The sequence below is a fragment of the Emys orbicularis genome, chromosome 1, assembly GCF_028017835.1.
Source record: "Emys orbicularis isolate rEmyOrb1 chromosome 1, rEmyOrb1.hap1, whole genome shotgun sequence".
In the NCBI taxonomy this organism is placed as follows: Eukaryota; Metazoa; Chordata; order Testudines; family Emydidae; genus Emys; species Emys orbicularis.
The window spans coordinates 65,864,619-65,891,607 of NC_088683.1; the positions used below are offsets into that span (position 1 = coordinate 65,864,619).

General features: G+C 44.3%; 1 protein-coding gene across 1 annotated transcript in view; it reads left to right on the forward strand.

The window, feature by feature from the left end:
* Window positions 1–415: 415 nt before the first annotated feature.
* RASSF3 (Ras association domain family member 3) overlaps window positions 416–26,989 on the forward strand; it is a 74,477-nt gene continuing 47,903 nt past the window's right edge. The window contains exon 1 of the mRNA XM_065423249.1: window positions 416–523. Within this exon, the coding sequence (XP_065279321.1) occupies window positions 416–523 (108 nt within the window). The remainder of the gene's footprint in view (window positions 524–26,989) is intronic.

Consider the following 26,989-nt stretch of genomic DNA (forward strand, 5'->3'; position numbering starts at 1 on the left):
TGCCTCCGCCCAGCTCACCTGCTGTTCGGGGACTAAAGTCCACCCCAGCCCAAGGTGAGCAGGGAGAGGCGCCGGGGGCTTCCGGGCTGTTTGCATTGCACCACCCGCCCCCTCCTGCGAGGCGGGGGCGCTGCCGGCCGTCAGGCCAGTCCCTGCTGCCGGGGGAGGAGGCAGGGGCGAGGGCGGCGCTGTAGCCGGAGCTCCCCTTTGGGCTGCGCTGCCCCGTGTGAACTTGTGCTGCAGGGAGGCTGGGCAGGCGGGAGCCAGCTGCTGCAGCCGCATCAGCTGTTGCTCCCGCGTCCCGGTAGCCTTGGGAGGGAGAGTAGCGGGCCCCCATGCGGCGGCAGGGAAGGGGGTCTCCGCCTGCGGGCCCCTACAGCAGCGACGGCCGCTGACGCTGCCCTGGACTAGCAGCATGAGCAGCGGCTACAGCAGCCTGGAGGAGGAGGAGTCCGAGGAGTTCTTCACCGCCCGCACCTCCTTCTTCGGGAGGCCCCCGGCCAAAGCCAGGCCCGAGCTGCAAGTGAGTTCAACGTCCCCGGGCCGGGGCAGCCCCGGCCTCTCCCCCCGGCGCGCGGGCAGCATGTGCTGCCGGGCTGGCCCGAGTCGGGACCAGATCCTCGGGCTGTGCCTTGGCTCGTCCCGCTCCAGGCGGCCTCCCCCCGCCGCAGCCGCTCGCCAGGCACTGATCCCCCCGGCTGCCTGATTTCAGGCCTCCACGTGTCCCGGGCCCGGCTGTGAGGCAGTAGCAGAAGTTGCCGATGTTTTTTCCACCCCAGCGAAGCTCCTTTCCCCTTTGGGAACAGGGAATATTTGTCCTCGGTCCTTACTGCCCGCCCATCCCCGATTTAGAAAATGCTCTTTAGGGGAGCTGTGGCATAAGCTCCTCCGTGTAAGGCTGGGATAGCGCATGCACAGCCTGATCCGGATCGCCCCGGTCAGGGCCGGGGTCCGGGTCCGACTCCGCTGCTCGGTCCTGCTGTCTTAGTAACACTTGCATGGATGCAGTGGAACAGCCACTAAACCTGAATAGGCGTTAACCCAGCTCCAGGATTCCCTGGTAGCCGACAAGAGTGGGTGACATATTCCAGGCACCGAAATCAGGAGCATCTGTCTCCTTATTCTGCCTTAGATGGTAATAAGGCATCCTCCTTTCTCGAGGTAACACTGATACCTCCTCTGCATCCTTCCAAACCCAACCCCTTCCCTCCCAGTAAACCCTCTACCCCTCTGGATTAAGGTGGATATACAATACTGAAATAAAGGTTTTCAAATATTCTGTTACAGATAAGCCATAATCAGTAATTTAAAACAGCATGCACATTCCGTTTAGTGACTTGGGATCTCAACGGTTAATTTATTAAATGTGTTGCAGTTCTCTTTTTAATCCGATCTGTTAGACTAAGGTGTGACTTGACAACTTGTTTTCTTTAGTGTTAGCACTGGAGGCATGTTCTATAAATGGCAGTATGGCAGATTTTCCTTCTATATATTGGATTGAAATGAAATAAAAATAGATTTTGTTTACTGACTTCAATGCTTTAGATGTCCCAAAGTGCATTACAGACACTTCAGATACTGATGCTGGGATAGCAACGTGGCATCATTAAGTACTCAGCAATAATTCACACAGTCTGGATATGAAATAATCCTTACTGAGAAAGGGAATGTTGTCCAGATCCTTACTCCATTTGGGGAAATGTCTTGAAATCTTTAATATACAATACATGTAGAGAAAAGACACCAGTTTTACTAGTGTGGCAGCCCCTAATAGTGCTCAACAGGTATAACACTGGATATGTTGTTAAAACTGGGACTTGAGCTTTCTGGTCTGGCTTAGAAGCAAGAGTGCTACTGAGAGTGAGCACACTGACACTAGATTGATAATTAATTTAATTTAACAAATATTTTAATTGGGAGTTTAAATTTTTTTTTATACTTTTGTGTTTTACTTTTTGTGGCAGGCAACCAGATACCAGGCTAATGGGCAATCTTATAAAAACTTAGATAAACTCAAAATTCTTCAGTGTGAAAACAAAGTTATGGAGCCTAGATGTTGAGATAAAAATCACGTTTTCCTAGTAGTGAGTAATCATGCTCTCAGCTTTCCGTTTCCCGCTTTCCTTTTAGTTGTAGTGTAGCTCTGTACTTTTGTTTTGAGCCCGGCAAGCATGAGTTGAATTGAGGTAAGGACCATTTCAGCCTTTTGATGAGGAGCGAGGATATGAGAAATGTAAAGTGTCTTGTTCAGTAATACAAGATAGACTCAGAAACAGATTTTTTTTTTTTTAAACTCTGCTAAATGGTCAGTACTCCGGTGTTATCAAATAGATATTTCATTAACTAGGTGTACCCTAGTCTTATGAGTTCAAAATACTGAAAGTTTGGAGGTTTGAAAATGAAGCAGCAGCAACTCACCTCTACCAGTACCAGGATTCAATTAAAAAATGTCAAGTAGATGCAGTGTCCCATCAAAGATGCAAAATCGGGGTCAAACATTCTATAGTAAACTTTGTTCCTCTTTTTTTGATTGTCTTTAATCAGAGGATTCAGCCCTCCCTCATTAGTCTTTCTGCTTCCGGAAGCCTGAGTTGACTTTTCTAGAGATGGTTGTTCTGGTCTTTGGAAACTGATGAGCCATTGTTTCTTTGTGTATCTTTTCTTAGTGGTAGCTCTGCTTCCATCAATTTTTTTTTTTAAATGTTCCCTTTTAAGCCTGGTCTACTCTACAGAGTTAGATTGACGTAAGGCAGCTTACATCGACCTAACTCTGTAGGTGTCTACGCTAAAATGTAGCTCCCACCAATGTAATACACCCATTACAGCAACTTAATAACTCTAGCTCCATGAGAGGCATAGCCCTTAGGTCGATGTAGTTAAGTCGATGCAGTGTGAATGTAGATACTGCATTGCTTATATCAACTGTTGCGGCTTTTCCAAAGCCCTCCCACAATGCCCCACGCTGACAGTTCGATCAGTGGAGGCACTCCTGGTGTGGACATGCACCATCAACATGAGGAGCAGAGTGTGGACATGCAAAAGCGATTTAATTACTGCGGTGGCTGTACGTCGATGTAACTTAGGTCAACTTAATTTTGTAGTGTAGACTTGCCTTTAGTTTTTATTCCTTTTCACTTTCTTACTACTCCTTCTTGCCACTGTTCATCTTCCTCTCCTATGTTGTTAGCAGTTCTAGGCCCTGTGCCTGCAAGCTATGCCCCTTCAAAACTTTGCTCATATGAGTCTTCCCGTTGAAGACTATTCACGTGAGTAAGGCTAGACAGTGTTTGCCCTTGTGTCTAACATTAAAAGCTCTTACCAGCAATAAGTAGCACTTCTAGTGTCTAATCCGGTAATGATGCTTGATAGTGCAACAACACGTTGTCACAGAGTACAAACAGTGAGACTTTGATATTGGGCAGCCTGAAATAGAATTCAGCTATATCAATGACTCTGCAGTCCCAGAAATACTCAGCTAAATATTTCTAGTCACAAAGCTTATGCTTATTATCAGTTGCATTGGTGCTCCCTTTTTTTAACCGAACATAGATTTCAATGGTCATGTGACTACTGAAAGATTCTTTTCCCTGGAAGGGAAGCTGTCATAATAAGACTCTTTGTGTATATATGAGGATGTTACTTTGGTTTGGGTTTGAGGCTTAGTCAAAAATGCATGGTAAATCCCCTGATAGCTAGAGGGCAGTTGCTGTTCCTGTGTCTCTTTTCAAAGGCGCACACTGTAATTTTGCAGTGTTCCCCTCTCCCCCCCCCTGCCCCCCCGTGTAAGACTAACCAGTGGTACTCATATTTAAATATAACCAATTTAAGTACTCCATCTTAACTTTGTTTTACACCTCCACACCTCTCCATACACACCCACCCAAAAGAAAGAGTGAAAACTTTTAGCTTACAGCTTTGCATGCAGAGAGAGACGTTGTACTGGCTTGCAGGCTTCTTTTGTCTAACTGTCTAAAGAAATCAGCACTCGCGTTGGATCTTTAGGTCATGTTTAAGTTGCTAAGGGGGCAGGGAGAAAGGAATTGGAAGCAAAGATCCGTTAATCTGTATAATTAGTGGACTATTGAGTTTTCGTCCTGGAGTTAATGGTCTGCCCACCATAACAACAGGAATTAAGTTGCATAACAAGAGAAATTAAATGAAACCACTTCTGGGTTAGAAATTTAAAAAACTCATAATGGCCTCTCTTTATATCTTTATAAAGTGTAATGTCTTCAGTGGAGTTTTTTAAAACCAAGGTAACAGGTTATTATGTCTCTCCTTTTTTTTCCTTTTCCCACCTTAAAAAAAATCTAAATAGAAGTATTGAAATTAAAATAACGTGAGATGAAACACTATTTGTTGCATCACATTGCTGTCGCTGAGTTTGAGCACTCTCTCTTCAGGGCAGGGATCTTGTCTTTATAGCTGTCTGTAAAGTGCCTATCATGCTGTTGGTACTCTGTAAATAAGAAGCATGTTCCCTTTCATGTAGTACAGATTGCAATTAATGGTCCTACCTATATGACATGATGCAGTTAAAGGGGCACTCTTGGAGGTGGTAGATCCCAACTTGAATGCCATGTCCATATCATTATTCACCTGTATGGCTTTTTTCCTTCCCAAAACAAAAGCTTTAATGCTTTTCTTTTAGAATAAATAACTTTTCCAAATTCCATCAGCCTATCACTTGTAAAACTGCATGCTGGAAGAACACAAAGTTTTGATATAAAGTAAAATGAAATCACTACTAAGCTTCCAAGGCGTTGTTATGCAAACAACACAGTAGCTTTAACAAGATTTTTAAGTAAATTAAAGTATTTAATGGTCAAACTAATTATATACATTTTTCAAATTACATCAGTCATCTTATCAAAAGGGAAATTAAGCTGGGAAGAAAATATGTTTTCATGGTTACGGTAGGGTGCTCAAAATGCAGCTTGCTTTGTGCCACATTGTGGCCCATGGAAGGGGATATTACTTTTTTCTGTGCTTTCTCATATCTTCTGTGGTATCAGTAATACAGAGACAGGAGGAACTGTGGAGAGACTAGACTACATAAATATCCAGGAGGGCCTGGACTACTGTAGCTCCTTGTATCACTGTTATATGTTTTCTAGATGAAATGGGAAGAACTGTAGAAAGTTGGGTCCGGAGATTGAGACACTTAGTATGTGAAGTTATTCCGGTGTGTAAGTCTCTGCAATATCAGGTCTTATAGCTTTATATGATCTAGTTTGTGTGGCTCTTCCATTCCCTGTGCAATGTTTCTCAAACTTTTGAAAGTTGAGCTCTTTCTTCAGGAAAACACAATCATGTCTGCCAACATGTCGTGGTGTTAGCGGCCTACAGATCTTCATTTATACATCTTCTAATCTATGCCTTCTCCTTCCCCAGCTAGTCCTTTGCATTCCCCCATTTTGGGCAATGCCGATGTAGATCTTCATTATACTTCCTTGCTTTTCCTACAGGCTTTGATAGCTGGTGAAATAGTTAACAGTGTCGGCTGGAATCTAATTTAGCACTCCATTGAAATGCCTGGGACAGTTCATATCTCCGAGCTATTGTTTAAGGCTTTCTCCATACTCATATAGACAGCCATAGTTGGTTACAACTTGCTTGATATTTTGAAGGTTTTCTCATTGCACTTTTCATCCACTTCATAGGTCCTTGTGAAGTGTGTACGTGGGTGTTTTCCATTTCTTTGCGTCAGTCTCAGATATTCCTCTCCCTCCCCCCCCCCCCGCAAATCCTCATTCCGTATGTCTTGGCTTAGTCTTTCTTGTCTCACTTCTCCATTCTTTTTCTCCCTTTTCCTCTTACAGGTACAGGGCCTCCATGGCCTCTCTTGCTCTTCCCAAGAGTCAAGTTGTGGTTTCTTCCTCTGCACTGTCTACATTATGAATCTGATGCTGGCTTTATACCTTAATGTCCACAATTAGTCTGAGTTTCACACAGTTGGCTATTGTGACCCTTTCTACAGAATCCCATGGAGTTTCCTCTCAGTAACATTCATTGGAGAAAACATCTCCCCTGATTATTAGAACAAATGATGATTCTATTTTTAGATTTTCTTTTTACCCAGAAAGGTTAGACTTGTTTGACAAGCAGTCATGAAGTTTATTAAAAGTAAAACTAAAAATGTCCAGTAATGTGGCTTATTCTCTTTATAATTCCTTTGGCAGTCAGGGGATATTATGCTATAAACATTCTTTCTTACAGCTAAAAAAATTGAAAGTCAAGAGAGACCTTTTACCCTATAGTGATGAACATAGTATAAAACCCTAGATAAAAATCAGTTGCTGTCCATACTGCTCTTGTTTTATCCAACAGGAGGCAGTGCACTCCAACCACTTACTTTCTCTCCATACCAATGCTGGGAAAGGAGATGCTGAAAGATTTAAGAGAGCTTTTTTACACATATAGTGACACTGTCTGCCAACATCACTAATGGAGCAAACCTTTTTGAGGTTCATGTTTGTATCTTTTTTTGTTTCTGTCGTTGGGCAGACTGGTGTGGAGTTTAGGTGCATGTTGCTTGCCTTAGAGCAAGGTTGATGTGCTTTAGCATTAAATCATTACCCACCCATGCTTTTGTAACAATCTCAGAAGCCCACAGAGTACTTTTCAATCAAAATGTCATAACGTACATTTAAGTGTTCTTTTTTTGTACATAGCAGAATTATTGCAAGTGGCTTACTATAAGCTGAGCATGATCACAGTTGGGGTCTGATATTCATGGGGTTGTATTTTTGGGGCTTATCTAATGTCAATACCTGAACTCCAGAAATGAGGTAGAAGTTCCAAACTTGTGTCTTAAATATTTTGCTTGCTGGTAGGAGATGAATGTAATGTCCCTAAGGTGGTTTGAGTTACTGGAACATCTAACCTATGCTGTTACACTCAGCAAATCAAATTAAAGTTTTCATGGCGTACTTCCGTTCAGTGATATTGTAGATAGAAGAACGGGGCACGGAGAAAGGATAGTGTGCAAACGGGGTGACTAAAATGTTATCCTTTTACTTTGTTTTCCTTCTACCATATCAATACACGTAGGCCCTTCTCCTGAAATCTGATCTGTTTGAGCAAACCCATGCAGAGCCCCACTCATGTGCTATAGGATTTGTTAGATATTTCAGGCTGGTGATAGTCATGTACACCAAACATGCACTGACACGTCTTGTTCAGTTACAGAAAACCCTTGGTTTAATATATCTAAATGTTGAAGTACAGTAACTAGACTTATTGTGCTGAAGAGTTCATAAGTTGTCAGAAGTGTACAGTATATCTGTATGGTTAGACATATAGATTTCAGTGTTCCACTATAATTTGCCAGGTGGTAACCAGAGCCATCTCTAGGCACCGGCAAAACAAGCAGGTGCTTGGGGCGGCACATTCTAGGGACGGCATTCTGGCGCCGGCCATCATAGGCACCGACTCCGTGGCATGGAGAAAAAGTGCCCCAGCTCGCCTCCGCTCCACTCCGCCTCTGCCTGCTCCCCTGAGCGCGCCACCGCCGCGCCGCTTCTTCCCCCCTCCCTCCCAGGCTTGCCGTGCGGAAAACAGCTGTTTCATTCAGCAAGGCTGGGAGGGAGGAGAAGCCGAGCGGCGGGGCGCTCGGGGGAGGCAGCGATGGTGGAGCGGAGGTGAGCTGGAGCAGGGAGCGGTTCCTCTACCCCCCCCCGTTACTTCCTGCGCCCCCTCACCCTAGCTCACCTCCGCTCCGCTTGCTCCCCTGAACGCGCCGCTGCTCCGCTTCTCCCCTGTCCCTCACCTGAGAGGGAGGGGGGAGAAGCGGAGCGGCGGCGCGCCCGGGGGAGCAGGCAGAGCGGAGGTGAGCTAGGGCGGGAGGTAGCGGGGGGGGCCGCAGAAAGCAATGGGGGGGCGGAAATGCGGCAAGCCCGGGGGAGGAGGCGGGGCCGGGGATTTGGGGAAGGGGTTCGGAAGGGGCGGAGTTGGGGCAGGGCTGGGGGCGGGGGAGACACGGAAAAAAAGGGGGGGGCGGCCAAAATTTTTTTTTTGCTTGGGGCGGCAAAAATGCTAGAGCCGGCCCTGGTGGTAACATATGGTTAAAGTTCAGAATTGTCCCCTGGACTTTGTTTTCTAGTCTACAAGACTCAAAGTGTCCAGCCATCAGTAGGAGTGTTGGGTGTGTCCCTCTTAGTGCACTTAATATAGACAGAATGAGTAGGCCACAGGGACATCTGAATTAGCGAAAACAAAGGTAAATAGTAACCTCTAATAACTGTCTTAATGGGGAAGAGGGGAACCCTGTCCTCCTAATCTTCTTTTCTGCTGTACACCTCTCTGTATAAACAGTATCAGGGCTGCCAGAGGTAGGAAGAGATGCAAATACTCACTGATGGCTGGAGTTTAAGACACACAGATGAAGAGACGCACAGAGATGCACACAATACTGTATATACACCTCTACCTCGATATAATGCTATCCTCAGGAGCAAAAAAATCTTATCGCGTTATAGGTGAAAACGCGTTATATCGCACTTGCTTTGATCCACCGGTGTGCGCAGCCCCACCCCCCCCGAGCACTGTTTTACCGCGTTATATCCGAATTCGTGTTATATCGGGTCACGTTATATCGGGGTAGCAGTGTATATGTATGAGAAAAGGAAAGTTGAAACTGATACTACTTGGAAAAATATCTTGCCACAATGTGCAAAAACCATTAATGCTGGTATGGATTAACGGTTCTGGGTAAACATATTAGAAGAGGATTTGAGGTGAGGCAATAGATCTGTAATGCAGCGTAGACTCGTAGCAATATCCTTAGGAGCCAATCTAAGCAATTTAAGTGTCATAAAGATATAATTGCAGTGGACAAATCCCCATGCCTTACATCCAAGATTCTGGACTAAATTCTACTTTCATTCATAGCAAAGTAAATCTGGAATGACATCAGTGGGGTTGCACAGGGTGTAACTAAGGGCAGAATTTGTCCCTCATTTTATATGCTCAATTTCTATTTGAGGGTAAAGATGGTAGAATTTGTGTAGCAAATTTGAAATAAGAGCATTTGCGAGAGCAATATCCATGTAGCTATAATTTTCCGCTTTAAGGCTCCAGTTCAGCAAAGAGCTTAAGCCCTTCCTTAAGTCCTATTGACTTGAATGGAACTATAAGCACATGCTTCAAGTTAAGCACGTACTTCACTCAGGCCTACATTCAGCAAAGCACTTTTCTGTTGCTGTTGCAGTTATTTCAGCATTGTCAAGAGGCACACACACATATAGAGGCGCACACACACACACACACACACACACACACACACACACACACACACAAATGTCCTACCACATGGTAGGTTTTAGTTGCTTTGGGACAAGTGACATCCCATGTATTTCTTTCCCCCTGTGAAGAACTGAGAATTGCTTTTCTGTAAGGTCGGCAAAATGCAGCAGAGTTTTGAAGAGCGAGTGTCCTGTACAACCTTGTATTTGGATAAGTTAAACAGTCATGTGCTTTTTGTAGCAAACCTCATGTAGTGTGCAGGAGAGGAATCTGGGTGCCTGCATATAAACAACGAGGCGTCCTTGTGGCACCTTAGAGACTAACAGGTGCCACAAGGACTCCTTGTTGTTTTTGCTGATACAGACTAACACGGCTACCACTCTGAAACCTGTGCATATAAACAGTCTGCTGCAGTAAGAGTAAAAGCAATAGCAGTTCCTCCATGCCTAGGTCAGAAGAAATGGCAAGTGTAAAATATCCCAACCCATGTGGGAGTATTTTATAGTTACCGTGTGTGGGTTTTTGTTTTGTTTTGTTTAATCAAGTTCACTGTCCTTTGCTTCAAGGTTGCCCTTACAATAGGGTTGATGTACTTACGGTGTGTTAGCATTTCATCTGTTTCATATTTAATAGGCTTTCATTAACAGACATTGTTAGGCTTGGTGTAGTTTGATCAACATTTTCTGAAAAAGTAATTTGGCCATTTTTTAACTTAAAGTTGGGGCGGGGGGAAGTCTGAGGATTTCAAGGACAGGTCTTGTTCTCTTTTCCCCTCTTTCCTAGACAGCTTTGAAATTCCACACTGCGTAACTGTTGAAAATGACATTTGGTAAGACATTACCTTTTTTTAAAATGAAGTAATTCCTCTTCAAAAAGGTGTACAACAATAGAAGTAAATATTCTAAAACCAATTGGATGTATGTTTTTATATGAGGTACAGAGCATGTGTAATTACTACTTTTCCATAATGTTTTTCTTTTTCTTTTTCTTTTTGTTCTCCTCATTAGTTACTAAGTTTTAAGTAGTACTGGCTGAAAATTTTCCATTGAAACTCTTTCCCAACAGGAAATTAGGCTTTCACCAAAATGAAACTTCTCAAGAAAACATTCTGCTTTCCAGAGAACATTTTTTTTTTTAATTGACAAAAACGCATTAAAATAAACAATTTTGTCTGTAAATCAAAAAATTTGTATTCAGAAATAGCGCTGCGGTACCTCATGAGAGTTGTGGTTTGGGTGACTCATGCCCTCATTCTATTTTATGGGTCAGATTCCCCACCTGGACTACATCTCCCATGATGTAGCATGATGGAACAGCAAGAGGGGAGATGGTGGTGCATCATGAGAGATGTAGTCTGGCCAGGGAGCCAGGAGAATGGGGGCATGAGGCACTGTGGCAGCAATTCCAAATAGAAATTCTTGGTTTTCATTCAGAAACTCAGAGTTTTTGACTTTTTGTCCCAAAAAATAAAAAAGTCAAATCTTTTCTGTGGAAATTTTATATGAAAATGATTTATTTTTTAATTTTTGTCTGAATTTTCCTGAGTAATTTTTTTTTTATTTAGCGCTTGTTTCAGTACAGTACTGATAATTACTCTCTGTTGTCCACAGCTACTGTGGTTACTCCTGTTTATTAAGGCTTTGTATTGATCTAATCGTAGGCGTACTGTATTTCTGTGTGTGTGTACACACTTGGCATCTAGATTCTTAAGCCATGACCCTCACAGGAGTATTTTAGTGGCCATGTCACTCCAAATATCAGGCAAAATCCTGGGATGCCCCCGGCCCACCCTCTTGGGGGATTGACTCTACTAAAGTACTAGTAAAAACTGAGGACCAGATCGTGCTCCCATGTAAATTAATGATAACTTGGCCATAGACTTACACGGCAACAGGATTAGGTGTTGAGTTAAAAACTTATGGATTTAGTTTTTTGGTTTTGAAAAGTGGGGACATTAAGCTTCTTATGTTAAGCTATCTTTGCAATATTCATACCAAGTTGTTAGGTAGTAACCTTTATTACAGCGCATGTCCTCTTATTACCTTTTTTTGGTAGCACATGTACTGGACTACAGCTCACCACTTTAGAAAAGATTTCAAGGAAAACAGTAGTATTTAATATACAGAGCATCTCCTTTTTCATACTGCTTAAGTACATTCTGAAGGATGATGTTAATCAGAGCAAAATTTATCTAAAACCCATACAAACTTGGTGGGATTATTTATTACTTTCATATACTTGCATATAAAGAAGTTAAGAATATGGAAAGCTCTTTGCTTTGTTGAACTAATCCTATCTAATTGCAAACATCAACCTTCATATTCTTTTTGTGGCATATCTGGCAAATTCTATGTAAATTAATAGTAGGCAGCTGTGCTAATGATTTCTACGTGACATGATCATGTGACCTATGTATTCTGTGGTGCAGTATAAGAGTAAAAATATGGTGTGTATTATGTGACCTGTATTGGGTCATAACTGCGTGCACAGTGATTGCAGTGTATGGGATTGTGCGTGGTATAATACTGTAGAGTGACTTGGTGTACGTGTTGATGCAAGACTTATTTGAAATAGATGTTACTTGTGCCACTGATGACAATGGGATTTTACATTGTTGAATTTTTGTGCACATAAATAAGAATATGTGGATGCTGACTTTTACCATTTCTGAAGCAGGTGATTAATTTGATTGCAACCCTGGTTAGCAGCAGGAGCAGAGTTAACTTGTAATAGGTCGCTTATTGACCTGGTAAGTTAGGAACAGGAAGAAAAAGTATGGGGAATGGCAGAGTCCATCTTAGATATCTACCAGCCACAGAGGGTGCCCTCAATTGAAATAAAGGTTAAAAAGGGGTATTGCACTCTATATTTTTGGAGTGTGTGAGAGGGTATGACATACTGGATCACAATCCGGACTAGGTGTGGGCTGTGTCACCCCTACCTTGTAACCTGGGGTGCCCTTTACATTGCCTTGCTGCTCTAGCCTCCAACCTGGACTGCTCACAGGAGCCTCCAGTTTGTAAGTCACTTTCAGCTATGTCTGTGTATGCTGCAGCCAGCCACACTTTGGCTCTCACCAGCCTTGGTTATACTGCACAGTGACCCCAACACCTACCCCCCAGTCCTGGATCTTCTCACGGAAATATATATCCTCTACTGCCCAGGACAGTACACATTAAGTCCATTATTCATTTAAGGGAATAATATGCCAGTTTATTATTTTAAACCCAGACACTTCAACCTGAATGTGCTGGATTAGATAAAACAGTAAAACAAGTTTATTAACTACACACAGAGAGAGATTTTAAGTGAGTATAAGTAATGAGGCATCAAAGTCAGAAATGCTTACAAGAAAAATAAAGATAAAACATTTACTAGTGCCTATCTTAACAAACTATATTAGATTCAAACAAAGTTTTTCACCACATGCTCCAGCAGATTACTGACCAGTCTCTCAGGTAAGCCCTTCCCCCCCAAGTCCAACAGCTGTTTTCCTGTATCATCTTAGGTGTATTGCCAGGTGCAGACGGGGAGAGAGGAGGATGTCTTGGGGTGTCTGCCCCTTCTTTTTATAGTCCTGTTCCTCCTTTTGAGATCCATTTCCAATTGGCAGCAAGGTAACAGGCAGTCTAATGAAGAAAGGAAACTCCATACTGTTTTTCTTTGCTAAGATGTAGATTTTTGTCCCTGTCCACTTCCTTGCCAAAGAATGGCCACTTAGCAGGTAGTGGTCCATCAGCCTTGTTGGCACCTGGCTGAGGCATCAGTTTGCCCTTTGTCTCTGAGGAACTAGTTTAGCTATCCCCCATATTTATTTGGGTAACATACTTCAGTCATGATTTCAGCTTATCTTCATAACTTTACATATAATGTTGCTATGTGCATTTTGCCATCATGTTATTGCTCCGCAAGTTGAGTGATACTTCACAAGGCATACCTTGTACAGATATTATTACAATAGTGTGTAGGGTGTGAGGACGGGGGTATGTTCTGTAACAGAGCATCCTTGTTGCAAAGTGGCCAATAGGACCTTGTGCCAGCCCTTGAGAACAAAATGGCAGACTGGAGGGAGTTTGTGATTGAAGTCTCTTTACTACCTTAAGAAAAACAGACGGAAAAAAGGAAGGAAAGGGGCCTACAGCCCTCTGGCTGCAAAACTGACTTAAAAAGGGAGTTTCTGGTGATTTATTATTCGTGTTACTGTAGTGCCTACGAGCCTAGTCATGGGCCAGGATCGGTGATGTACACAGACAGTACAAAAGGAGGAGAGCTCCACACTCACAGCAACTACAGCATCTAATCCCTATACGCAGTGATTGGCATTGGAAATATTCCAGGAGTTCAGTCATAGGGGGCGTTATCAGTACAAACAATCTTACACTGCAAGTAATCAGGGCCCCATGTGTTGTACTGCACAGAATTTATCCTTTTGCCATATGATTTGTGAAGCAGAACATAAGGCCTTTTTTAAAATGAAAGATTATCTTCTCAGCTGTAACCTATCCTTCCCATTTATCACTGGGCATTCCACCCATTCATGATTGCATTTGCATGTACAGCAATTGCTTACATGGAAAAGTAACATTAGGAAAGATTTGTTGAATTAGTATATTTTTAGCTGTCTTTCAGTGTAATTTAGTAGCCAGAACCATGAAGAGCTAGTACCATATATCTAGCCAGCAATTAAAGCACCAGTAAGTGCTCGAAGGACAACAATCTGACAGTCTGAGTTAAATAAATACAGTATTTCTTCACTACATTATTCTGTTGTCCTCATTTAAACTCAAGTTGTATTTAATGGTGTTGCCCTTCTTAAATTCCTTTTTTTGCTCTTTACGTTGTGTTTATCTCATGTTGATGCCCAACAGAGGCTCCACAACTGACAAGATGCAGTGTGCCTTTTCTCTCTACTGTCTGCCCCTTCCTCAAGGCCTCTGTTTTCGAGATGCAGGATGGAGAACTTCTGATATGCTCATTAAGGTGTGGGAACAAAATCACTATCCACTTCTGATTTCAGTTTGAGCCCATTTTGCACTGCTATTTGTCAGGTTTATTGGCAATTCTGTTATAAACCCCTTCTTTAGAGATTCTGTATCTCTGCTGGAAAGATTTGCTCTGGGCTTTAACTTGTCTGACATGTTCTCAGCCTGGGAAATTTGTTTTTATAAAATTTGAAAAACGGTATTAGGATGTTCAGCCAATCGTGTGATCTGATTGGCTGAACATTCTTTCGTCCGTTATTATGTAAGAGGTATTTTACCATTTAAAAAAATAAAGAAAGGTCTGTGGGAGTTAAAACTACCTAACATTCAGGTCCTAATTCAAATATAAAGAAGCAAAGAAACTGGAAAAATAGTTCATTTTTACAGTACCCATAGTTTTATATGTGCTGTAACTACAGCATTGTTCTAAAGACAAACCGCAGTAAAGAATGTTATCAAAGGTAAAAACAGAGTGTGAATGCTCCCTTGCTAGTTCATGGCATTGTGCATTTTGATTTTGCTGTGGTGGCATGAGTTGGACATGGGTCTAGGACCTCAGCCTGGACTTATTTGTCTTAATTCTGAATTCTCTGGCTCTTGTGACTTAAATTCAGACAGCTAATATATTTAAAGTTATTTTTTATTTAATATGATGGTTGTTCAGTGGCATTTTAAATCCAGGCAAACTGGCTCCCAGGCTGGGCTAGCACACCCTTGAGCTTGGTCACAAGGTACAAGAGATCATCAGGACAAATGGTCAAATTTTCGGGGAAAAACAGTACTTGTATGAAGATAGTAATCCGATGTGACATGACCCAGGTAGCTGCTAATGCAGCATACCCTACAAGGAATTTCCCTAGAGCTTAATAAACCAATAAGCCATGATAGAATGTGCATTAATAGCTACAGAGACGATATGGTGGACATATTATAAATACTGAGAGAAAGAGTTATTGATTGGTTCTCAGCCTCTCCACAATGTGAGCTAGAAAGAGCTTGATTATGAAACTGTTACTGCTTGAAAACTCCATTACAGTCCAGCTGTCAGAGATCCCATTGACCACATGGCAGATCTGGTAATACAATACTGCTTGAGAATACTTTCATTCCAAAAACACGTAAGAATCATAAGATATTAGTCCTGTGTTTTGTCACAATACTTCCTGGATAGCTTTCTCCAAAATCAATAGGTGAATTTGTGAGCTGTTATAATAATGTTCAGTAGCGGTGAAATCTGTTGACAGTGCTTTGTGCTGGCTTGTTCCCATGGGAAACCATTTGGTTTATTCTTAACTGTTATTACTGCATGACTTAATTGCAAAAAGTGAGCACAAAATTCTCCTGTTCAACACTGCAGCATCTGTTGAGTTCTAGGAAAGCATTTACATCATCTTTTCGTGTGCCATCTTGCCAATTGTTCTGCCACTTCTACAACTATAATGACAGGTTTATCTAAGAGCTTTAATTAAATTATTGGAAGAAGAGTTTTAGTTCGTCAGATGTCTCTGATGTTGTTCCATTGCTGCTCACAAGCATAGAAAGAAGCATGCCATGTCTTAAAATAAACATTAGAGGGCTAACTGTGATATAAAGTGTTCTAGTGGGATGAAGATTATGAAATGCCTTTTTTAGCATCTTTTTAGTAGTTTCGCATGTTTTCAGCACACATCTATCTAGTCCATGGAATTATGCAGTATTTTACAATAGGAATACTAGAGGAATTTGGTGGCTGGTGTTTTGTTTTAAGTGCAGGGTTGATATATTCTGCCTAAGTTGGCAGCTGCTTTTGATGCAGTTACAAGCTCACGTGATACAGTCTTATCTCAAGATGGGGAAACATGATTGTTTATACTGTGTTGAAAGGCTGATTGTTATATGCAGTGAAACATCAAAGTGGTTTCCAAATGTAATATCAAGTTCTGAACTTTAAAACTCACAACTGATTAAGAACAAATATGCTTTGAAGAATTTTTTTAATGAAGAAATAAAGATATGCTCCCCTCTCTTAGAACTGAGCTCTTAAAGTTCTAATTGTCACTGGGATATGAAGACATAGCTTTTGAATTGTGAAAATAATAGATCCACAGCTAGACAGGTGTGTGGCTCAAGAATAAGATGATAAAATAACACGTTCCATGAAAATAGCATGGTATTTAGTTACCAGAAGTGCAACAGAGAGCCTAGTGATTTTCCTTAAACAAAGTTGATGGGAGACCCGGAAAGACTTTTTCTCTTTGTAATTACTGCTCAAAATAGCTCTATAGGGGCTATGTTTAATGCGCTCATACTCTATCGTTGGTTTCAAATTTAAATTGGGGGCTCTAGTAGAGTGAGTTTAGTTTTAGCCTTGTCTCAGTTATCAATATCAAAGCACTATCACAAAGTGGAATAGAAGTTGTCTTTTCTCACGATTGGCCCAGTAATGGAATGTTGAGTTGTGTGAAGCAAACAAAAGACCAGACATAGCTGTATTTCCTTGCAGTAATCATTTCTGGTAGTGCTCACAAATACTAGATGATGATGTGCTGGATGCTTTCCAAACAGAAAAGGAGGAATGGTCTCTGCCCCAGGCAGCTCACAATCTAAAATCAGACAGAGGGTTGTGGAGATGATAGTTGAAGCTGTGTGTGATTGACATTGTCCAAAGAGAGACTAAAGTGAAAAGGGGAGAAGGCCAAGGGCAGAGCCTAAGGGTTTCCCCCAGATACTGTGAGAAAGGAGGAACCACCAAGAGAGATGCTGAAGGCAGAGTGAGAGAGGCAAGAGGAAAAACTCAGTGAAGATGTCAACAAAGGAGATGATTAACAATGTCAAAAGCAGCAGACAGATAAAGGAGAATGAGGATGGAACAGAGATCCATGCTACAGTGAGTACTAGGAGATGGGGGGAGAGATGGAGATGAGTGGTGACAAAGCTTTGGTGCATTCAAGAGTATTTTCTTAGTTTGGAAATGTAGTGGTAATGTTATGTTAATTATAACTGATCTCTTAATTGTTTTAAGGCTTTGACTTAGTTGTGCAGTGAGTACGTACAGCCCCAGTATGGACACAGCAGCCTGTGTTACTTTGCAGTGTAACTGCTCTCACTCCAACTAGGCTAGTTTGAGAAGAGTAACTTGAGTGCAGATAACTCCAGTAAACTCTGCAGTCAAGACGTGCACTTAGACAAGCATCTTTCCTTAGCCTTGGTCTACACTACGAGTTTAGGTCAATTTTAGCAGCGTTGCATCAATTTAACCTGCACCCGTCCACATAACGAAGCCATTTTTGTCAACTTAAAAAGCTCTTAAAATTGATTTCTGTACTCCTCCCCGACGAGGGGACTAGTGCTGAAATAGACATCGCCAGGTCGAATTTGGGGTAGTGTGGACGCAATTCGACGGTATTGGCCTCCAGGAGCTATCCCAGAGTGCTCCATTGTGACCGTTCTGGACAGCACTTTGAACTCAGATGCACTAGCCAGGTACACAGGAAAAGCCCCAGGAACTTTTGAATTTCATTTCCTGTTTGGCCAGCATGGCGAACTCAGCAGCACTCAGCAGCACAGGTGACCATGCAGTCCCCCCAGAATGTTTATACGCTCCCTCTATCATCTCCATCCCTGAGGTTATCGCAGATTAGAAGGCGAAAAAAACGCACTCGCGATGACATGTTTTCCGAGCTCATGCAGTCCTACTGCACTGATAGGGCACAGCGTAATGCATGGAGGCATTCAGTGGCAGAGGCCAGGAAAGAATTGCTGTGTTTGCTTAACGGCAAAAGTATCATGCCTCGCTAGCGATTCTGTCCGAGCCAGGTCGCTGTGTCACATGCACTCCGCGCTGTGTCAGCCTTGGGCGGGGGCATGACCGCTTTGTGAGCAGGAAGGCCATAGATATAGACATTGCATTAGGTAGCTTCTGTAGCGAGAGAAAACATTCCTGTACATTCGGCAAAGTCTGTGGTAAAAAAAGAGAAGCCCCATAGTGTAGTGGTTATCACATTCACCTAACCTGCGGAAGCCCTGTAGTGTAGTGGTGATCACGTTCACCTAACATGCGAAATGTCCCCGGTTTGAAACCGGGCGGAAACAGGTCACTGTTCCTTTTCTGACTCCCCTCCTGCATTTTTGTCTTAGAACAGACCGCGCTGTGAAATTTTACTTTGAATTATATCAATTATGAGCTAAATAATATGGAAGCTCTCTCTTAAGTTATAGTCCCGGGTTCCTTACCCTTGCAACTGCTCTTATAAATTAACATTGTTGTTAGGGGCAACGGGAAATTTTCATGAAGCCTTTTATAGGGACTAAATGCTATCTAGGACTCTGAAATAATCTTAACGTGGCCCATAGAGTGCAATCCTTCGTCCTGGATTTGTCATTCCACAAGTTGAACTGCTCCTTACTACGTCCAGGCTTCATGAGCAAGGGGCAGGCTGGGGTAGGTGCGACCGCGCGGTGCTGCTGACTGGGAGAGCAGCCGGAGGCAGAAGCCTCCAGCTCGCATGATATTTCAGGCAGGACTGAATCTTCATGAGACGAAACTTAAGAGAATGACCTGGAGTCACTCCCATTCGGTGCTCTAAGAGGAGGATAGCCATGTCTGTCCAGACATCCCTGATTGACCTCACCAAGGTCTGCCAGCTGAGCGGGACCCCGGCTGGCAGGAGCCAGCGGATGGAGTCCCAGACTGGCAGCGGGCTGAGCCACTCAGCCTGCTGCCGGTCTGGGGCTCTGTCCGCCGCCCTGCTCAGCCCACTGCCTGCCTGGGGTTCCGATCATCCAGGCAGGCAGCGGGCTGAGCGGGTCCAGCGGATGGGACCCCTGAAAAAAGGCGCGAAACAATTGTCTGCCGTTGCTTTCATGGAAGTAGGGAGGGAGGGGGGGGCTGACAACATGTACCCAAAACCACCTGCGACAAAGCTTTTGCCCCATCAGGCATTGGGAGCTTAACCCAGAATTCCAATGGGCAGCGGAGACTGCGGGAACTGTGGGATAGCTACCCATAGTGCACCTCTCTGTAAGTCGATGCTAGCCGCGGTAGTGAGGGCACACTCCACCGACTTAATGCGCTTAGTGTGGACATACACAATAGACTGTATAAAAATCGAATTCTAAAAAATCGACTTCTATAAAATCGAACTAATTTCGTAGTGTAGACATACCCTTAATATTTCACAGTAATGTTACAGATAACCATAAGGTGGCATTGTCACTTGTCCCATGAATATTATTAATTTATTTTTCCTCCTCTTCCTATATTTCATTGATTAGACATTAGGATTAGCTAAACTGGAAAAAATTATATACATATAAGACAAGAAGAATAGTAGTTATATGCTGAGCAGGACTATAATAACCTAAATTTAACTTATACTTGCTACTTCATGATATAAAAAAAATTGCTTTATTCTATCTTTATCTTTTATAAGTCTCTCTTCTGTGGCTTCAAATTTGCAATATATTTAAGGGCTACAATTAGATGTTAGATGCAAAATTTTAGAAGCCATTTTGGTTTTTCATTTAGGGAACAAATGCAAGAGTGGCTTCAACTTCACTTAAACTTAGTAACACTCTTTTTTTTTTTTACACGAAGTCCTGCCAAATCAGAAACTACATCTTGCACTCTTTGCCTGACTTGGATACTATAGTTATTCAAACATATTTCAAATTTTCCATTGGAATAATGTATTTGCTAATAAACATTTAGTACTGAAGTCTTTGATTTACTTTTTAAACCCTGCAGGTAGGTGGGTTTTTTTGGAGGGGGGGGAAGGAATGGGAGATGGGTGTAAAGCAGGGGTATCAAACTCAAATGACCACGAGGACAACATGAGGACTAGTACATTGGCCCGAGGGCCGCATTTACTGACACCTCCCCCCCGCTGCCCTCGGCCCCGCCCCCACTCCACCCCTTCCATGAGGTCCTGCCCCCATTCCAACCCCTTCCCTAAAATCCCCACCCCAACTCTGCCCCCTCCCTGCCCCCAGGGGTGTGGCGGGGGCTCAGGGCAGGGAGTTGGGGTGTGGGGTGCAGGAGGGGTGAGGGGTGCAGCAGGGGGTCAAGCTGCAGGGTGCGGCAGGGGGCTCAGGGCAGGGGGTTGGGGTGCAGGAGGGGTTTGGGGTGCAGCGGGGGGTTCAGGGCAGGGGGTCAGGGTGCGGCAGGGGGCTCAGGGCAGTGCAGGCAGGCAGGGAGCCTGCCCTGCCCCCGGTGCGTGTCGGGCTGGAGCCGCTCTAGGTAAACGCTGGGGGAGGGCGGGTGGGGCCGCGAGGAGCTTGCGGGCCGCAGAAAATAACCCCGCGGGCCGCGCGGTGCTGTTGACTGGGAGAGTCCCCCCGAGCCGCGTGTTTGAGACCCTTGGTGTAAAGGGTGGAGAAAATATGTTGCATGTGTGTTGAAAGGACTGCATATTACATCATTGAAGTTTCACATAACAAAAGGTTAACATCTGAAGCCATCGGTCTGTAATTATTATTGCATTCATAGATTTGTGCCTTAGTCAAGTTATAAAATGATAAAGTAAGGCTTGAAAAACAGTGCTGTCTTCCCAAGGGTGAAGATGGGTAACTCTAGTGCAGTGGTTCCCAAACTTTAACAACCTGTGAACCCCTTTCACAAAAATGTCAAGTCTTGTGAACCCACTCTTAAAAATGAGTATTTCCAGGGATTTTCTCCATTACCTGAGTATAAATTATAAAAGCAGTGATCTTGGAAATATAAAATTTGTTTTTGTGATATGCTTATTACACACTATGTATTATTAATTATTATTTATCATTACAGTATTTTTATTGCATTATAAAAACGGCAACACTCTTCCAAGATCTCACTTTCGTAGCTTGTATCACTTTGAATAAGCCTGTTATAAGACGAGGCTCCTATGTTTCATCAAGGAGTATCGGATATGAAACAGCATGACGATATTTAAGAAGCCAACTCAAAGAGTTCCTCCTACACAAGCATTCAGGTCTTGAGCAGTCCCGGCAAACAACGCACGTTACAACAAAGCTTAAACTTGTTCTTCATAATAATTTTAAAAACAATACTAGCTGCCTATTTAATTTTAAAAACAACAAAAAATATCAACCTTCAAGACTCCTTATAAGAAATGGAAAGGGAGGTGAAGTCTCCTCAGTGTGATCGATCTGCTTGCTTTGATCTGCTTAGCTCTTGGAAGTCCAGGGGCTCCGGGCTGCTGGCCTCATGCTGCCTGGGGTCCCTAGGGACAGCTCTGTCTGCCATTAGGGAATTTTCCCCCAAGAACCCCCTGTAACATTTCACGAACCCCAGTTTGGGAACCACTGCTCTAGTGCCACCTACCCTACTGCAGAGACAACTGACATAAGTGGTCTCAATGTTTACTGCTGTTTTTTTAGAATTCTGTGAATTCAACAATGAAACCGACAAAATTCTCAGTTCAGTTTCACTCTGCTGTCACTCTGTAAGGATATAGAGCAGAGATATCTTTCAATCTTCATTGGTAGCCTGGTGTTAGTTACATTTTTTTCAAGTCCTTAAGAGAGTATTGGATTAATTGGTACATAAGTTGCTAATAGGCTGATGTAGAAGTTACTACAGTCACAGCTGATTAATTCAGATTTGTATCCAAAGATGTTAGTGTGCCACCAGTGTAATTTGTTTTGTCCTCCTTATTTGTTAATCTGCATAAAAATTGATTCTGTCAAGTGATTTGCATTAACCAGATCTAACTGTGTACTACTCTTTTATTACTTTCAAAGCATAATGAAAGTCAAACACATTAATTCTGCTTCAGACCTGTAAGAAAAGGTTTTGACTAGAACTGGTCAAAATAATTTGTCAAAATCTTTTTGACTTTTTTTTTTTTTTTTTTAAAGGAAATTAAAACGTGTAGAAAAAATGTTCATTTCCTTTGAGTTTTTTTAAAGGTTTCAAATAAATTAATGGGGGGGAAAAGTTGTTTGGTTTTCTTTTTTGGTATCTCTTCCCTTGCGTCCCCCCTCCCCCCAATCTCTCTCTTCCCCTTTTTTCCCCCATTGGACCAGGGAAGCGAAGGTTAGAGAAAACCAAAACATTTTCATTTTGTATCGCGTTGAACATTATTATTTGTTTAATTGTAAAATCAAAAATTTCTATGAGATTTTTGGAGTGAAACAATTTTTGTTTTGTTTTGCACAATATTTTTCAGAGAAAATATTGACCAATTGATTACTTTTTTTTTTTTTTAAACCAAGGTCAGAACTATTAAATATCAGCCCTTCTTTTGAAAGGGAGAAGACAAAAAATAGGACAAGACTCAGTTGAGTAAGGCAGTGCTCATAACCAGGATCGTGGAGAATGGTTTAGTTTGAACCAATACCATATCTGGAATAGCTTAATTTTTTATAAAGTGTAAAATGATCTGCTCTTTTATGAGGATTAAAGCTAGTTTCTACCTCGATAACATTTAAACAGCAATTGCAGAGGAGAAATTTTTTTTGTTTTATGTTTGTCTTCCCCACCCCCCCCCTTTTGCCCTGATAAGTCTCTGAAACGGACTCTAGTCCTATGTAAAAACACCCAAAACCTGCAGGTTGGTAACAAGGGACCCAATAATGATGAGAGGCTTAGAGCCTTCATCTCTTAATTGACTTCACCAAGGGCTTGTCTATACTTGCAGCACTGCAGCTGCGCCACTGTGAAGACGCTACAAACACCGATGGGAGGGCTTCTCCATTGGCATATGTACTCTACCTTCCTGAGAAGCAGTAGCTAGGTCAACTGGAGAAGCCTCCTGTCGACCTAGTGCTGTCTACACCAGGGGTTAGGTCGGTATAATGGCATCGCTCAGGGGTGTGGAAAATCCAACGTAAGTCTGTACCAACATAAGTGGTCTCAACAACTTGCAGGATAAGATTCGTTGTTAGCAGCACCTTAATTGGGATCTTTGAAATGGGTTTAAATATCTTGATGTTTATAAAATGAAGTGTGGTTCTGCTTATTTGAATGCTTAGAGCCTTGTGTATACTCCTTTCTGAGAGATGGCATTGGCTCTGTGCTGTGCAGACAAGTCAGAGAAGAGCAGGTCAGTGTATTATTTTTAGTCATCTTTTCCATGCACATGTTTTGGGTGTGTGTGTGTGGGAGGTTGTACTTGTCCAGATACCTGTTGGACTGGCTTTGAAGCTGGTGCCATCACTTCCGCCTTTGATATTTGTGCATATGTTTTTAGGCCTCTTTCATGGCTGTGCTTCCTTAAGAGGTCATAAAACATTACAAGTATCAGAGGGGTAGCCATGTTAGTCTGAATCTGTAAAAAGCAACAGAGGGTCCTGTGGCACCTTTAAGACTAACAGAAGTATTGGGAGCATAAACTTTCGTGGGTAAGAACCTCACTTCTTCAGATGCATAAAACATTACAGTGTAATTGCTTTTTAGAAAACGTTAATTCCACTTTACAACAGACCTTTGTTAAGCAACTGTATTGGTAAACATGAGTATTCGGGTAGTTATTAATTGTAGTTGCTCCTTTTATCAGAAAATGATTGGTTAAAGCTGGAACCAAGCTGGTCTTTCTCAAGCAGGTCTTCAGCATGCTCAGGCTGTACTTCTACAAATATCTTGTTTGAGACCAAACATAGAAGCCAGGAAATTGTGTGGAAGTGAGTGGGTGACTGAAGTCTGAAATATTGCCGCTTTTAACAGGCACATGCACCCTTTTTCTTTGCCGCTGCGTTGATATAGAAAAGTGCATCATTTTATTTTGGGCCAGGCAGGCAATCCTGGAGCACTGAGTGGAAGCTGGTCCATTCTGTCACCCTTTGTAGTTTTTTAGATTCTTTGCTTATGACCTTCTGAATTCTGGGAAAGTGTCCAAGTCTTTTACGCAGTCTGAAGTGCTTATCTCCTGAGATTTTTATTCTGTGCAAGAGAATACACAGATCTACTTAGCAAATGCCCACACTATCACAGTTATGTGTCTAAGTAATCTCTCTCTCTCGCCCCTACAGAGGGTATGCAGTTACACTTCTCTTTGCTTTTTCTCCTTCTTGGAAGCCTTTGGTTTTTCAGTTCTTGCTCTTTTCCTTTTGTGGAGAAGCTGTTTCTTTCTTTTTTTTATTTAGTAGTGTTGTTGTGTTGACTGTGCATTACTCACCATTCAGGTGAACTTTGTCCTCTTATCACTTTGTTGTCTCTGGAGGAAAAAAATAATATAGCCAATGAGCAAAAGGAACTGTTATTTTTGTTTGTGTTTTGCTGTGCAGTTACCCTTTAAATTATAATTTGAGGGGCTGGGGGGATAAGACTTCACAAATATTTTTATTTTAGTAAAATAGTATCAAGAATAAACATTTATGATCTGTACTAAATGTAGTCCTGCTTCGAGCAGGGGGTTGGACTAGATGACCTCCTGAGGTCCCTTCCAACCCTGATATTCTATGATTGATTCTAGTCAATTAAAATAATGTTTTAAAAATATTTGTCTTGAAAGTCCCAAACTCTCTCTAGCTTGTTACTCTGTCTGCAGAATACAAACACCATTCAAGTCTTTAAGACATAGACTGTCCTATATCCGTCCCCTCTCACTGATGCTGGGAGTCTAGTGCAGTGGTTTTCAAACTTTTTTTCTGGCGACTCAGTTGAAGAAAATTATTGATGCCAGTGACCCAACAGAGCTGTGGATGAGGGATTTGGGGTGTGGGAGGGGCTCAGGGCTGGGGCAGAGGGTTGTGGTGAGGGCTGCGGGGTGGGGCAGTGAATGAGGGGTTCAGGGTGTGTGTGGGTGCTCTGCGCTGGGGAAGGGGGTTGGGGTCCGGGAGGGGGCAGGGCTCTGGGCTGGGGGTGCAGGTTCTGGGGTGAGGCCGGGGATGAAGAGTTTGGGGTGCAGGAGGGGGCTCTGGGTTTGGGGGGGCTCAGGGCTGGGGCAGAAGGTTGGCGTACGGGGGGGATCAGGGCTCTGGACTGGGGGTGCAGGCTCTGGGGTGGGACTGTGGATGAAGGGGTTGGGGTTGCAGGAAGGGGCTCCAGGTTTAGGGGGGCTCAGGGCTGGGGTAGGGGATTGGGGCATAGGGTTGGGGCACGGGCTTACCTTGGGTGGCTCCCAGTCAGCGGTGCAGCGGGGGTGCTAAGGCACTGTGCACCGCGCTGCGCCCCAGAAGCGGCCAGCAGCAGGTCCGGCTCCTAGGCGGAAGCATGCAAGCAGCTCTGTGCGGCTCTCGCCCGCAGGCACCGCCTCCCCCCCCCCCACCAGCTTCCGTTGGCTGGTTTCTGGCCAATGGGTGGCTGGTTTCTGGCCAATGGGAGTGTGGAGCCGGTGCTCAGGGTGGAGGTAGTGCGTGGACCCCTAAGGCCCACCGACCTAGGATCCGGACCTGCTGCTGGCTGCTTCCGGGGCGCAGTGCGGTGTCGGAACAGGTAGTAGGGTGACCAGATCACAGGGATGAAGTATTGGGACGTGGGGGGGCGAAGGGGGCGGAGCAAAAAAAAATGGCGGCGGAGCAAAAAAAAATAGCAGTTTCGCAGGGGGGGGGGCATTAGCAGGCCCCAGCCGCGCTGCCGGATCGTACACAGCGCCCCGGCTGCGCGCGCTGCCCACCCCAGGGCAAAAGGTGGCCCCAATGCAGAGAGGGCTGGGGATAAAGAGGGCATCGGGGGGGACTGAGAGGAGGCGCTGGGAAGCACAGGAGTCCGGGTGGGTGAGGGCGTACGGCTCCAGCGGGCCCCCGGGCAGGGCACAGGCTGGATGGGCGCAAGGAGGCAGAGCCCCGTAGCGGGACCGGGCGGGGACAAAGCTGTCTCTCCCCTGGAAGCGGCTGCAGGAGCCCCCGAGCCCGGGGCTGGGCGCGGGGCAGCGGCGGTGCATGGGAGCCGGGGACCCCAGCCAGCTCCTCGCCCCTGTCTGCCGGCCGCCCTGCCTGGGACAAGTCTCGCCCCCGCAGCCCCTCTCCGCCGCGTGTCTCCGGCAGCCCACGCCCCCGGGCCGCGCCGCCCACCCGGGCCAGAGCCAGCCCCAGCTGCTGCCTGCACGCAGCCCGGGCCATGCCCAGCTAGCCCCCGGCAGCCGTGGCAACTTTTCCTTCCCCTCCCGCGCTCCTGGTAGATGCCCGACCCTCCTCCCTCCATCCCCCCTCCACACATCCCTTCTCCTAACCTCCTCCCTCCATCCCCCTCACATCCCACGCAGCACCGCGCGCTGGTGTCCGGCGGCCTCCCTCCAGCACTTGCGCAGCCGCCATACAGCTGATCAGCGGCGCGCAAGCCTGGGAGGGAGGGGAATGCGGGCTGTGTGCTTGGGGAAGAGGCGGGGCCAGGGCGGGGATTTGGGGAGGGATCCAATGGGGGAAGGAGGGAGCGGAGTCGGGGCGGTGTGGGGGTGTGAGTGCTGGAGTGGAGGGCAAATGTGCTTTTTTGTCCAGTGTCCCGACCGAACATCGTTCGGGACGCGGGACAAAGAAGCAAATATCGGGACAGTCCCGATAAAATCGGGACGTCTGGTCACCCTAACAGGTAGGCACCGCTGATGGGACTTCTAACGGCCCGGTCGGCGGTGCTGACCAGAGCTGCTGCGACTCAGTCTTACATTCCGTGACCCAGTACTGGGTCGCAATCTGCAGTTTGAAAACCACTGGTCTAGTGCACAGTAAGCTTCTTGTTTTGCATATTAACACAGTTAACTGCTGAATTTCCAGTTCTTATTGTAGACAGACCTAATAGCCTTTTCAATTATTTTATTTTTATTAGGAGCAGTCGTTCCACTTTACAACTCATAAAAATATGATGTGAATGTCTTTGACAAGTGAGGAATGGTCTGACAATTCCCCAT